Consider the following 13018-nt stretch of genomic DNA (forward strand, 5'->3'; position numbering starts at 1 on the left):
GAAGGTTGGAGCACAGGAGAGAGGCAAGATGAGGGCAGGGCTTTCTAAAGACCCAGCCCTCTGTAGGGTGTAGCACATGGGCCACAGCAGGGCAGGTGGAGGTAGGAGACCAAGTAGGAGGCTGTGGCAATGATGCAGGTACACGATTTGGGGGAGGAAGTGTCCGATGTGGTAGCCGGTGGCTCTGAGCCTGAGCAAGGTGGAAGGAACGTGGCCTGGCTCTATCATCAGCTGAGAGTTCAGGAAGGGGGGGTGACACCTTTAGCTCCTTCCCTTCTTCTCTGGCCCCAGGGGACCCAGGCTCCTGACCTGCACATTTAGTGTGTCTCGGTCGTACTCGATCACCCGGATGCCTGGATTGTTGGCCCCATTGACAACTCCAGGTAACGTGGTTTTCCACGGAGTGACCCCGGGTGTGAGGAACATGACGCTCACGGGAGCACCTTTAAGGAGAAAGGTAGCAAGGCTCAGGGAGGCTGGGCATTGGAGGCCAGCAGGAGCCAGGCGCCCTCCATCTCCTACCTGCATCATCATAGAACATCCGAAAGCTGTCGGTGTGGTGGTGCCCAAAGAACTGTGCAGCTATGACGCGGTGGAACCTGCGGACCAGCTGCAGGTAGGCCACATTGAAGTCCTCCCGGAACCAGGCCTTGTTCCGTGTCTTCTCAAAGAAGCCTGGAGGCACGTGGCCAATAATGTACACCTGACAGGAAAGGGGGCAGAGGAGCAGAGCTGAGATGTCCCCCCTACTCCCTCCTCTCAAAGCCTGGCCATGTTCCTTCCCGCAGGCTCAAATCATCTCCTCCCTCCAAACCCAGATCTAACAGCACCTCCTCCAGGAAGCCTTCCTGACCCCTCAAAGACCGGGCTTGGAGAGCGCAGGTCATTCTTGCATGGTTGTGGAGCGTAAGCTGTGATTATACGATCTTGTCTTACATTCCCTGAGTCACTTGGCTAGCAGGACCAGGGCACTTGGCCACCATTGCAGGAGGCAGAACAGAGTGGGATTTGAAGTATGAGCTCATCTGCACACTGGTGGCTCATACCTGGCCTTTCCTGCCCGAGCTGGCTTTGAACCACAATCCTCAGCTCTCAGCCTCCTGAGTAGCTGGGATTACAGGTGTGAGCCACCATACTTAGCTAGATTTTTTTTTAAGTCAGCTGTGGGGCTTCAACTCAAAGCCTGGGCACTGTCTCTGAGCATTTTCACTCCAGAGTAGCATTCTAGTACTCTGAGCCACAGAACCTCTTCCAGTTTTTCTGATGGTTCATTAACTCCAAGGGCTGGCTTTGAACCATGATCCTCAGATCTCGGGCTCCTGAGTAGCTAGGATTACAGGCAGGAGTCACTGGCACCTGGTGCTTTTTTTCCTCCTCATGTTTAACTGGAGATAGGCATCTCACAGACATTCCTGCCCTGGCTGGCTTCAAACCTCCATCCTCAGATCTGACCTTCCAGAGTGGCTAGGATTACAGGCATGAGCCACCAATGCCTGACTTTCATAGGGATCTTAGAAGGGAAGGAGCCACTCCCAGTGCTCCTCTGCCTGGCCCTGTAGAACCCTGGAGGATGTGAGCAGGGGCGAGGGAGTGGATGTGTTCGTGCTGAATGAAGACTTGTCCTCAAAGTACCCAGAAAGGGAGGAGGAAGAAGCAGGCGCCCTCACCATCTCCCCAGCTTGGGATGCATTGCTCAACACCTCTTCCAGCCACTGGAACTGCCGGGCCGGGTCAGCCATGCCGGCTGTCTGTTGGTTGTTGCTGTAGTATAGATTGGTATTGAGAACCACAACTCTCCCTGCCCTGCTGAGACCCGGCAGCTTCTCAGAATAGAAGGCACCTGTGATGGCACAACCAGAGAGAGCCTGAAGGTGGTCTTTGTCCTGCCCACCTCTCTCCACCTCCCCGCCAACCCCACAGCCTTCCTCCCCTTCCTTCCCACAGGAAGGCTGCCAGGCTTCCTGGGTTCAAGTCCTGGCTCTGTTGCTCTTTAGCTGTGCCCCTTGGAAAAGTGACTTCACTACACCATGCTATTTCCTCATCTGTATAATGGAAATAAAATGGAATGTGTTTGTATATCCAGGCTCATCGTGAACTGCCCTCCATGCAGGAACTGGCCCAGGAACTGACCTATTTAGGTCATAGTCCAGGATGTGTGCAGAGAAGAGAGAAGAGACAGGTTGCCTGGGGCTGGCTATGCCTCTAGACTATTGAGGTGTTTTTTATTTTTATTTTTGGCAGTCTTAGGGCTTGAACCCTGGACCTGGGGGTGCTGTCCTTAAGCTTTTGGGATCGAGGCTAGCACTCTATCACTTAAACCACAGCTCCACTTCCAGCTTTTTATAGTTAATTGGAGATAAGAGTCTCACAGATGGGGCTGGGAAGGTGGCTCAGTGGTAGAGCGCTTGCCTTGCATGCTCGAGGCCCTGGGTTCGATTCCTCAGCACCACATAAGCAAAAAGAAAAAAGCCAGAAGTGGCTCTGTGGCTCAAGTGGTAGAGCGCTAGCCTTGAGCTGAAGAGCTGAGGGATAGCGCCCAGGCCCAGAGTTCAGGCTTCACGACCGGACCAAAAAAAAAAAAAAGAGTCTCACAGATTTTTCTACTAGGTCTAGCTTTGAACCAAGATCCTCAGATCTCAGAAACCTGAGTAACTAGGATTACAGGTATGAATCAGGTCTTTAGCACCCAGCTTAGACTAGCCATTTTTTCAGAGTTTTTTGTTTTGTTTTGTTCTTTATCATGGGAGTTGAACTCTGGGCCTGGGCACTGTCTCTGAGCTCTTCAGCTCAAAGTGAGCACTCTACCACTTGAGCCACAGCATTCTGGTTTTCTGGTTTTACTTCTGGTTTTCTGGTGGTTTATTGGAGATAAGACTCTCATGAACTTCTCTGCCTGGGCTGGCTTTGAATCTTGATCCTCAGATCTCAGCCTCCTGAGTAGCTAGGCTTACAGGCATGAGCCACCGGCACTCAGTAGACTAGTAGTTGTTAAACAGGAGTATTTGACAATGTCTAGAGAATTGTGTGTGTGTGTGTGTGTGTGTGTGTGTGTGTGTGTGTGTGTGTGTGTGTGTGTGTGTGTGTGTGTGTGTGTGTGTAGTGCATGTGGGGCCTGAGGCTAGAACTCAGGGCCTGGAAACAGTCTCTTGTGCTTTTTATTTTCCCTCAAGGTTAGCACTCTACTACTTGAGCCACAGTTCTACATCTGGCTTTTCTAATGCTTAGTAGGAAATAAGAGTCATAGATTTTCATACCCAGGCTAGCTTCAAACCACAATCCTCAGATCTCAGCCTCCTGAGTAGCTAGGCATGAGCACGAGCCACTGGTGTCTGGCTGGGATTTGTTGTTGTGTTGTCGTCACAATAGGAAGTGTTACACTGGCATCTAATGAAAAGAGACCTGAGATGATGCCAAGCTTCCTATAACACATAGGGGCTCCCAGGAGAAAACAGTTACCACATTGGATGATCAGTAGCAGTGAGATTCAAGCTGGCTTGAGATGAAGGCCCCCGCTTTTCCCTAGGACTGCTGTAGTCTGCTGTCACGCTGAGGACAGTGTCTGGCACACAGTAACTGCTCAATAGATACTGTTTTGGGAAGCTAAGCACTGGTGACTCATATCTGTAGTCCTAGTTACTCAGGAGGCTGAGATCTGAGGATCATGGTTCAAAGCCTGCCCACACAGAAGAAGACTATGACACTCAAGTCCAAATAACCAGCAAAAAGTTAGAAATAGGGGCTGGGAATGTGGCTTAGTGGTAGAGTGCTTCCCTAGCATTCATGAAGCCCTGGGTTCAATTCCTCAGTACCACGTAAACAGAAAAAGCCAGAAGTGGCACTGTGGCTCAAGTGGTAGAGTGCTAGACTTGAGCAAAAGAAGTTCAGGGACAGTGCCCAGGCCCTGAGTTCAAACCTCAGGACTGGGGTTGGGGAGGGGGGGCGGAGTTAGAAGTAGAGGCATGCCTCAATTGGTAGAGCACTGGCCCTTGAGCAAAGAAATCTAAGTAGGAGCTCACGGCTCCAAGTTCAAGCCCCAGTACTGGCATAACTTTACACTCACTGGTTTCTATTCCTTAACAGTGCTCAGGGCTCAGAACATAAGCCTCAGATTCTGTCCTAGATTCTGTTCTCAAGCCTGCCTTTGCCAAGTGACTGTGTCTCAGTCTGCTAATGTGTGAGCTGGAAATAAATATCTGTACTGATTTTAAGGGGTTGGGAAAATGAGATCAAAATCTGACACATAGTATGTGCTCCAATGTCAGTGATACCTTTTTTGAAGAGAGCAATGGATTCATTACTAAGCCACGGTCGCCATAGTTCTGCTACTTGATTGTAGATATTGTTGCTCCCTGCTGGGAACTGGTTTTTAGGGTGAAAGTCGTGGTTTCCCAAAGCAGCATAGACTTTAGTGTCTGGGAAGAAAAGAAGAAATATTCAGAAACGATTCCAAAGCACTTGGTAGGTGTCACGTTCTCTTGCAGCCGACCAGCACAACCAGCGGGGATCTGATTGCATCTGTCTGGCTGAGCTTTGCCTGGGGAGGAAGTTGCCTGGTCTGGTCCCTAACCACTTTCCTCGCAAGAAATTTCCTGGTCAGAGAGGAGACAGCTTGTGATAAGGAAACTAGGGATTTGTTGGCATTTCAGCCATTTGGTAATTCAGGGTCCTCTACTTTTGTCAATTGCACATCCATCTTCTGGACTGGGAAGGTGGCTTAGTGGTAGAGCGCTTGCCTAGCATGCATGAGGCTCTGGGTTCAATTTCTCAGTACCACATAAACAGAAAAGGCCAGAAGTGGCACTGTGGCTCAAGTGCTAGCCTTGAGCAAGAAAGCTCAGGTACAGCACCCAGGCCCTGAGTTCAAGCCCCTGAACTGGCAAAACAACAATAACAAAAAGAAAAACAACAACAAAAATAGATCCATCTTCTGGGGTTGATGTGTCTGGCTCATTCTTGAGTTTTATTCTTTTTTTTTTTTTTTTTTGGCAGGGGGGTCATGGCGCTTGAACTCTGGGCCTGTGCACTATCCCTTAGCTCTTCAGCTCAAGCCTTTTGCTCTACCACTTGAGCCACAGTGCCACTTCTAGCTTTTTCTGCTTATGTGGGTGTTGAGGAATCGAACCCAGGTTCCTCATGCATGCAAGGCAAGCAGTCTACCACTGAGCCACCTTCCCAGCCCCAGTTTTATTCATTCCTATAGCCAGTAAATATTGCCTACTGAACACCTACTGTGTGCCAGTGCATAAAGCTTGGAACCAGGTTTGTAAGCCCAGTTCCAGGGGTCTGGCAGTATACTAGGTTGTCAGGTAGTGGGTGATCAGAGGTAAGGGCTGTCACAAGAAGGGAAGGAAGGGCTGTTTCCTGTGGAGTATGGGTATCAGGGGAGGGCTCCCTGAGGAAGCAGCCTGTGTCTGAGACCACAAAGTACAGGGGAACCCAGCTGACTCATCGCCTCTTTGTGAACCACTTCATTCCTGCTTTCATTTTAGCCTCTGTGTCTGGCAGGTAGTAGATGGTCAATAAATAATTGACAATAAACAAAAATATCTCGCCAAAAAAGATTACATGCCTGTAATCCTAGCTACTCAGGAGACTGAGATCTAGAGGATCATGGTTGAAGCCAGCCAGGGCAGAAAAGTCCATAAGACTCTCCAAAATAACCATCAAAAAAAAACATGGCGGGGCTGGGAAGGTGGCTCAGTGGTAGAGCACTTGCCTTGATGCCTGAGGCCCTGGGTTCGATTCCTCAGCACCACATAAGCAAAAAGAAAAAAAAGCCAGAAGTGGCGCTGTGGCTCAAGTGGTAGAGTGTTAGCCTTGAGCTGAAGAGCTGAGGGACAGCGCCCACACCCAGAGTTCCGGCCCCACGACCGCACCCAAAAAACAAAAACAAAAAACATGGCTAAGCCAGGTGTTGGTGGCTCGGCTGTAATCCAAGCTACTCAGGAGGCTGAGATCTGAGAATTGCGGTTCAAAGCCAGCACAGGCAGGAAGGTCCATGAGACTCATATTTCCAATTAACCATCAGAAAGCCAGAAGTGGAGCTGTGGCTCAAAGTGCTAGCACTAGTCTTGAGAGAAAAAGAACTCAGGGATACCACCCAGACCTTGAGTTCAAGCCCTATGACTGACCAAAAAAAGCAAGGCTGGAGACATGGATCAAATGGTAGTACTAGTGAAGCAAGCAGGCCAAACCACTACTACGCTGTGAAGTTACAGCCTGGTATGCAAGGGAAAGGAGGGGAGGGGAAAGAAGGGAAGGGGAAGGGAGCAGAGTGGCACATCCCAGAGAGTAACTGAACCAGTATGGAAGGCTGGAGGCTGGAGGCTGGAGCCGTTTCCAGCAGAGAATTCGTTCTAACAAGCCCTGTGTGTTGTACAAACTACAAGAACTGGGAATTTTGCAATCTCTACCTAAGTGGGAAAGCACTGTGTATTATGTATTGTTCCATTTTTGTCTTAGCAGTACATAAAACAATGATACATCTTACAGCCAATGGCATCTTGGCTATTGGGAAATTCTTGGCTATTGGGAAATAAATGTGTCAACATGTCACAGACTACAAAACCTTATCATTCACATGTATGTGTACAGTCATGGTGAATAAAGCATTTTCCTACCGACCATGTCACTTTAATTCCAGAAACCCTGTGTAGAGCAGAGGAAAGAAGCTCCAAGCTAGATCTGGGTTTGAATCCCTCCCTAGGAAGTGACTGGCTGGGAGCTGTAGTTCCTCATCTATACTATTTCTTTGGTCTTGGGGTCTTGAGCTCTGGGCCTGGCCACTGTCCCTGAGCTCTTCAGCTCAAGGTGAGCACTCTACCACCTGAGCCACAGCACCACTTCCAGTTTTCTGGTGGCTAATTCGAGATAAGAGTCTCACGGATTTTCCTTCTGGCTGGCTTTGAACCAAGATCCTCAGATCTCAGCCTCCTGAGTAGCTAGGATTATAAAGTGTGAGCCATTGTGGCCTGGCTCCTTGTCTATACTTTATAGGTGATAATAAGGATGAGCACGAGGCCCAGTGACCTCTGCTAGAGAAAGAAGGAATGAGACTAACTGGGTGGGACTTGCTGGGCAGATTTGGGGCAGCAGGAAGCCTCCTGGAATCCTTTTCATAAATTGATTTCCATTGTAGGTGGGGTGGTAGGGATCGGCGGGTAGGAACCATGCTTAAACCAGGAGTCAGGATTCTACACTGGCCACCTGACCTAAACCACCTAACTGGCTCACAGAATTCCCAAATAAAAATGAACTGGTTACAACTCATCTGTAATTTTCTTTCTTTCTTAAATAAAATTTTTTATTGTGAAAATACCATACAGAGGGGTGACAATTACATGAGCAATGTAATGAGTACATTTCTTATCAAGCATTGCATTGTTGCCTCCTCCTTTGTTTTTCCCCTACCATCCCTTCCCTTCCATCTCCACAACTACACTCTCCCCCTCTCCCCCCTGTAATTTTCATGACAAAGAATGAACTTAAGAGCTGTGCCCACGACACAGCACTTTATATTTACAGTTATTCATGTTGCTATTATTTTTACTGCTATTACTTCACAACTATGGTCTTTTAACAGATGTACTAGAACTGAAGTGGGGGGGGGGCTGATGGGAGCTCCTTCGGTCCCCGGCTGGCATCTCCCACTTTGTGTTTGGCCCAGCTCACTTAAAACTATTTCAGCCAGGCACTGGTGGCTCATAGTTAAAATCCTAGGTACTCGGGATTGAGTTCAAAACCAGCTGGGGCAGGAAAGTCCAAGACACTCCAATTAATCAAATAAAGCACCAAGTAGGACAGTGGCCCAAGTGGTAAAACGCCAGCCTTGAGCATAGAAGCTCAGGGACAGTGCCCAGGCCCTGAGTCCAAGCCCCAGGACCAGCACGCACATACACAAAAGACCATCAGATGGACACAACCCTCCTCTCCATGTTGTCTCCCACAGAACAGCACCCTCCTGAGCCCTGCCCAGAGGCCCTGGCAGCCTCGGCTGGAAGGCAGCATCTCCCAGAGGCCCTGGCAGTCAGGATGGTTTGAGGACAGCTTGTGCTAAATCCAGGGCTAAACCAGTACGCAAGGGCTATGTGTGCACCCTGTACATCTGGGGACGCCTGGGTGTAATGACAGACTCTGTGGGAAAGGTGGTAAACAGAAGACATTGAAACAGCATTGCCTCTGGTGGAGGTCTAAGTGTCCACAGGCCTGGGAGCTGTTGTGGCCCAAAGGGGGTCGTCAGAAAAGTAAGGAACCAGCCGGGCACCAGTGGTTTATGTTTAATCCTAGCTACTCAGGAAGCTGAGATCTAAGGATGGAGGTTCAAAGCCAGCCTGGGCAGGAAAGTTCATGAGACTCATCACCAATAAACCATGAGAAAACTGGCAATGGCACTGTGGCCAAAGTGGTAGAGTGCTTGCCTTGAGCTGAAGAGCTCAAGACAGCGCCCAGGCCCAGAGTTCAAACCCCATGACCAACAAAACAAAAAGAAAAGGAATCAGCTGTACCACATCTGAGACCTGGGCAGCAGCCATCCTTGTCAGTGGACCGAGTGTGGACTCCAGTCACCCTGCTGGCACAAGCCAGGCCCGCTTGAGTTCAGGGACAGGTGCAGACTTACCCGGAAACACCTCCCTGATGAGGGTGGTCAGGAGCTGCACAATCCTCAGCACCGCCTCCTCTCCCAGGCTCTCGTTGGGCACATGAGGTGTGTCATCCCTGCAAAACACCACCATGCCCTTGGAATGGGCAAGGCAGGAAGGGGCAGCTCCGCAGAGAGGCGCTGGAGACCTGGGCCTCGCAAGCCCACAGGTGTGGGCATGGAGAGACTGGACTGGAGTCAGACCAGAGAGTTCAAACCCAGCTTCTGCCAACTATCTATCTGCCTGCTGTGGGGCTCCTTGACTAAGTCTCTATACACTCATCTGTAAAACAGGAAATAATATGTACCTACAGCTAGAGAATTTGTAAAACGTCCTATAAAGGAGAAAAAAATATATATGTATATATATTTATATATACATATATTATGTATATTATATATACATATATTATATATGTATATAATGTAGTAATAGCAATTATTATTAATATTATTGTTTTTTCTTTCAGGTAGTAGTAGGGGGGTGGTTTTTTGAAGGGGTTTTTTTTGGTTGTTTGTGGTGGTGGCTATGGGGCTTGAACTCTGGTCCTGGGCACTGTCCCTGAGCTCTTCATCTCAAGGCAGGTGCTCTACCACTTGAGCCACAGTGCTACTTCTAGTTTTTCTGGTGGTTAATTGGAGATAAGAGTCTCATGGTAGCTGGGCATTGTTGGCTCACGCCTGTAATCCTAGCTACTCAGGAGGCTGAGATCTGAGGATCAAGGTTCAAAGCCAGCCCGGGCAGGAAAGTCCGTGAAACTCTTATCTCCAATAAACCACCAGAAAACCAGAACTGGTGCTGTAGCTCAAGTGGTAGAGTGCTCGCTTTGAGCTGAAGAGCTGAGGGACAGCGCCCAGGCCCAGAGTTCAAGCCCTATGACTGACAAAAAAAAAAAAAGTCTCATGGACATTCCTGCCCGGGCTGGCTTTGAACCGTGATCCTCAGATCTCAGCCTCCTGAGTAGCTAGGATTACAGGCGTGAGCCACCAGCGCCCGGCTAACCTTGAGCTTTTGAGCAAAAAGCTTAAGGACAGCACCATGTGTTCAAGGCCTACAATGGGCATGTGTGTGTATGTGTGTGTGAGCGTACGATGGCATAACTTTTTTTTTCCTTGATGGTATGGTGAATTAAAGGCCTATACTTGCTAGATATGAGTATTACCACTTGAGCCAGGCCACCAGCCCTGTGTGTGTCTGTGTGTGTACCAGTACTGGGGCTTAAACACAGGGCTTGCCCTCTCACTATACTTTTATACTTGAAGCTTAGTCCTCAAGCACTTGAACCACAGCTTTATTTCTGGCTTTTGGGGTTAACTGGGATAAGAGTCTCATGGACTATTCTGCCTGGGCTGGTTTCAAACTGCAATGCTCAGATCTCAGCCTCTTAAGTAGCTAAGATAATAGATATGAGCCATTGGCACTTGACTTCCATTTTTTTTTTCTTTGTCAGTTATGAACTGGGTGCTGGGGCGCTATCCCTACAAAGCCAGCATTCTACCACTTGAGCCACAGTGCCACTTCCAGTTTTTTGGTGGTTCAAACTAGGATTATAGGCATGAGCCACCAGCAGCTGGTGTGCCTTTAATTTTAATTTTTTAAATGAGCGGTTTACTTTCAAGATGATACAGAATGCAAGAGTAGAACAAAGAGCAGACTCTGGCGGGAACCTAGGCTGGGTTTACTTGATAGTTACAGCTGAGGTAGCAATGGCTGATACAACGGCTGACAAACTAGAGACTGAGCCACGGTAGGATTTTTTTTTAAAGGTTGTTCTTAATGTTCAGAGTCCTAGACAAAACTTCATTCTACCTTTAGGTGGCAGAAATGTTACGACAGGAAATCCAGATGTTGAATGGGAATGGAATCAAGGGTCACCATCATCTCAGGGACAACAAACAGCTTACTTTTTGCCAGACTTCTTCATTCCACCTGTGGCGAGGGGCCCCTTCCCCGCGGCCTTCGCTTTCAGCTCCTCGAGTTTCTTCTGCTCCTCTGTCTGTTTCTGCTTGAAGGCCTTGTCTTCCTCATGCATCTCCTTGGCCTGCTTCTTGGGCTGCTTCAGGGGCTTCTTCTTGCCACCTTCGCAGCCAGACATGATGCCAGCAGAGCCTTCGCCCAGACCCTCTTTATTTTTAACTTGGTAAAGAAGTGTGTGTGTGTGTGTGTGTGTGTGTGTGTACTGGTCCTGGGTCTTGTCCTTGAGCTCTTTTGCTCTAGGCTAATACTCTTCCACTTGAGCCACAGCTCCACTTCCAGCTTTTTTGTTGGACATAAACTATTTAGTTCATGGTTTTGAAGGCTAGAAGTCGAAGGCACATGGTGTGGTTTCTGGTGAGGGCCCTCTTGTTTGAAGCACGTCATAGTAGAAGTGTGCATGTATCTCTCTAGTATTATTATTATTGTTATTATTTGGGAAAGGAAGCTCCAATCTCATCTGCACCCCCAGGAAGCTCAGCCAGGGCCGTCTAGGGCCCTCATGTAGTTAGTCTTTCCCCTCCTCCTGCGGCCCCTTGGAATGCTATTCCTGGTGGCTCCCAAGTCTGAGTACCTTCCAGTCCTCCTCATCAGATCCTTTGGCTCACAACTTCCTGCCAGAAGTCCTCTCCATCCTGCTGCACAGGTCAGAGTGTCTGACCCAATGGCCAAAGACTTGTCTCTATTGCCTTTTTTCTTTGGGGGGCGGGGGGAGGTTGGTCATGGGGCTTGAACTCAGGGCCTGACTGTGGTCTCTGAGCTTTTTTTGCTCAAGGATAGTCCTCTACCACTTTGAGCCACAGTGATACTTCTACTTCCAGTTTTCGGTGGTTAATTGGAACTAAGAATCTCATGGACTTTCCTGCCTGGGCTTTGAACTGCGATGCTCAGACCTCAGCCTCCTGAGTAGCTAGGATTGCAACAGGCATGCACCACCAGCACCTGGCCTCTGTGGCCTTCTTGAAGGCAAGTCTGCACCTCTGCATCCTCTACCCCGGTGGTAGCCTGTGACGGGAGGCCTGTCAAGTGAGGGAGGAAGCAAGTACCTGGGAAAGGTAAAGGTCCCCAGTATCCTTGGAGAAGCAGAAACTGAGTCTCTGAGGCCAGGCAGTGCTAGCAGCACCAAACCATGAACACTCTTTAGGGCCATTGTGCAGCCCAGGAGTGGCTAGCAGCTGTCCAGAGGGACACTGAGTGCACGCTGGACCATGTTGCTTCTGGTTCCTTCTTCCCTGCCTGCATTTGGACAAGTAGCTCAGGGTCCATCCTCAGCTTAATTAAACCTACATGCCCTCTGCTCGCTCGCGTCCCCAGCATCCCCGGCCATGGCTGCTGCAGCCATAGACACAGTTCACAGGCCATCTTGGAGACTCACCAGGGATGCCTGGACAAGTGACAAAGGGCCGATGTGAGAGTCAGGAGACACATAGGTTACAGCCTGGCTGGTGCATGGCACAGCAGGTCACCAGGGAAGAGGGACTTCAGAAGGGCTGCTCTTACCCTGTCCAGAGAATGAAGTCTGGCTTCGGCTCAATCTCCTTCATGGCATAGATGGAGGAGTTGATGAGGGTCCAGGGAGAGTCACAGAGATAATCACCCCAGGGCCCCGCACTGGGCACGGGCTGGGAGCCGGCTGATGGGCACACCTGGAGCGGATCTTTGGTCACTGTGTAGTTGGGGTCGAGGTGTAAGTCAGAGATGTGCCAGAACTTCCCTGGAGGGAAAAGAAACAGTCAGTGCTGGCGCCCCTCAGCCTGCATGAGGAGTGGATCTGGAGGATCCTGGGCTGGGAACGAGGCGTTGTCCAGGGAAAACCAAGGTTTCCTCTGGGAACCCAAGTTAAAGGAAGGTCCACAGCTTGCCTTAGCCAGGGAGGGCATGGATCTATGACCTCTATGACCTCTATGACCTTTGGCTATGCCCTTTCTATTGCCCAGGACAGCTCCCCAGCAGCAGCACGAGGCATGGAGCCTCAGGAGTCTCAAGACTCTTTGAGTCTTGATGTGCTTGGTTTCAAGCAAAGACAAGAGACCTGTAGAAGTGAATCACTTCTTTAGATCCATACGAGTTGTGTGAACTGTATTGCTCCCTGAGCCCATCTCTAAAGCCAGACTCTATCATACACTAGTGAAATAAAGGAAAATCTGATCTGAAGGGCAGATGCTGTGTCTCACATCTGTAATCAAAGCTACTTGTGGGAGGGGGAGGGGTAAATTGTGAGGATTAGTGAGTGTCCGTGGTTCAGCACTGCAATCCTAGCTACTCAGGGGGCTAAGATCTGAGGTTCGTGGTTCAAAGCCAGCTGAGGCAGGAAGGTTCAATAAACTACTTAAAAAAGATGGAAGTAGGGGCTGGGAAGGTGGCTCAGTGGTAGAGCGCTTGCCTTGCATGCCTGAGGCTGGGTT

At 49.5% G+C, this 13018-nt stretch overlaps 1 protein-coding gene across 1 annotated transcript in view; it reads right to left on the reverse strand.

Moving 5' to 3' along the window:
• Window positions 1-261: 261 nt before the first annotated feature.
• The window catches only part of Smpdl3b (sphingomyelin phosphodiesterase, acid-like 3B), a 15389-nt gene continuing 2632 nt past the window's right edge, over window positions 262-13018 (reverse strand). The window contains exons 2-7 of the mRNA XM_013032218.1: window positions 12114-12327; window positions 8618-8715; window positions 4269-4412; window positions 1668-1840; window positions 523-703; window positions 262-443 (exon numbers count right to left, since the gene is read on the reverse strand). Of these exons, the coding sequence (XP_012887672.1) occupies window positions 262-443; window positions 523-703; window positions 1668-1840; window positions 4269-4412; window positions 8618-8715; window positions 12114-12327 (992 nt within the window). The remainder of the gene's footprint in view (window positions 444-522; window positions 704-1667; window positions 1841-4268; window positions 4413-8617; window positions 8716-12113; window positions 12328-13018) is intronic.

The sequence above is a fragment of the Dipodomys ordii genome, unplaced genomic scaffold (genome assembly GCF_000151885.1).
Source record: "Dipodomys ordii isolate 6190 unplaced genomic scaffold, Dord_2.0 Scaffold6, whole genome shotgun sequence".
NCBI lineage: Eukaryota > Metazoa > Chordata > Mammalia > Rodentia > Heteromyidae > Dipodomys > Dipodomys ordii.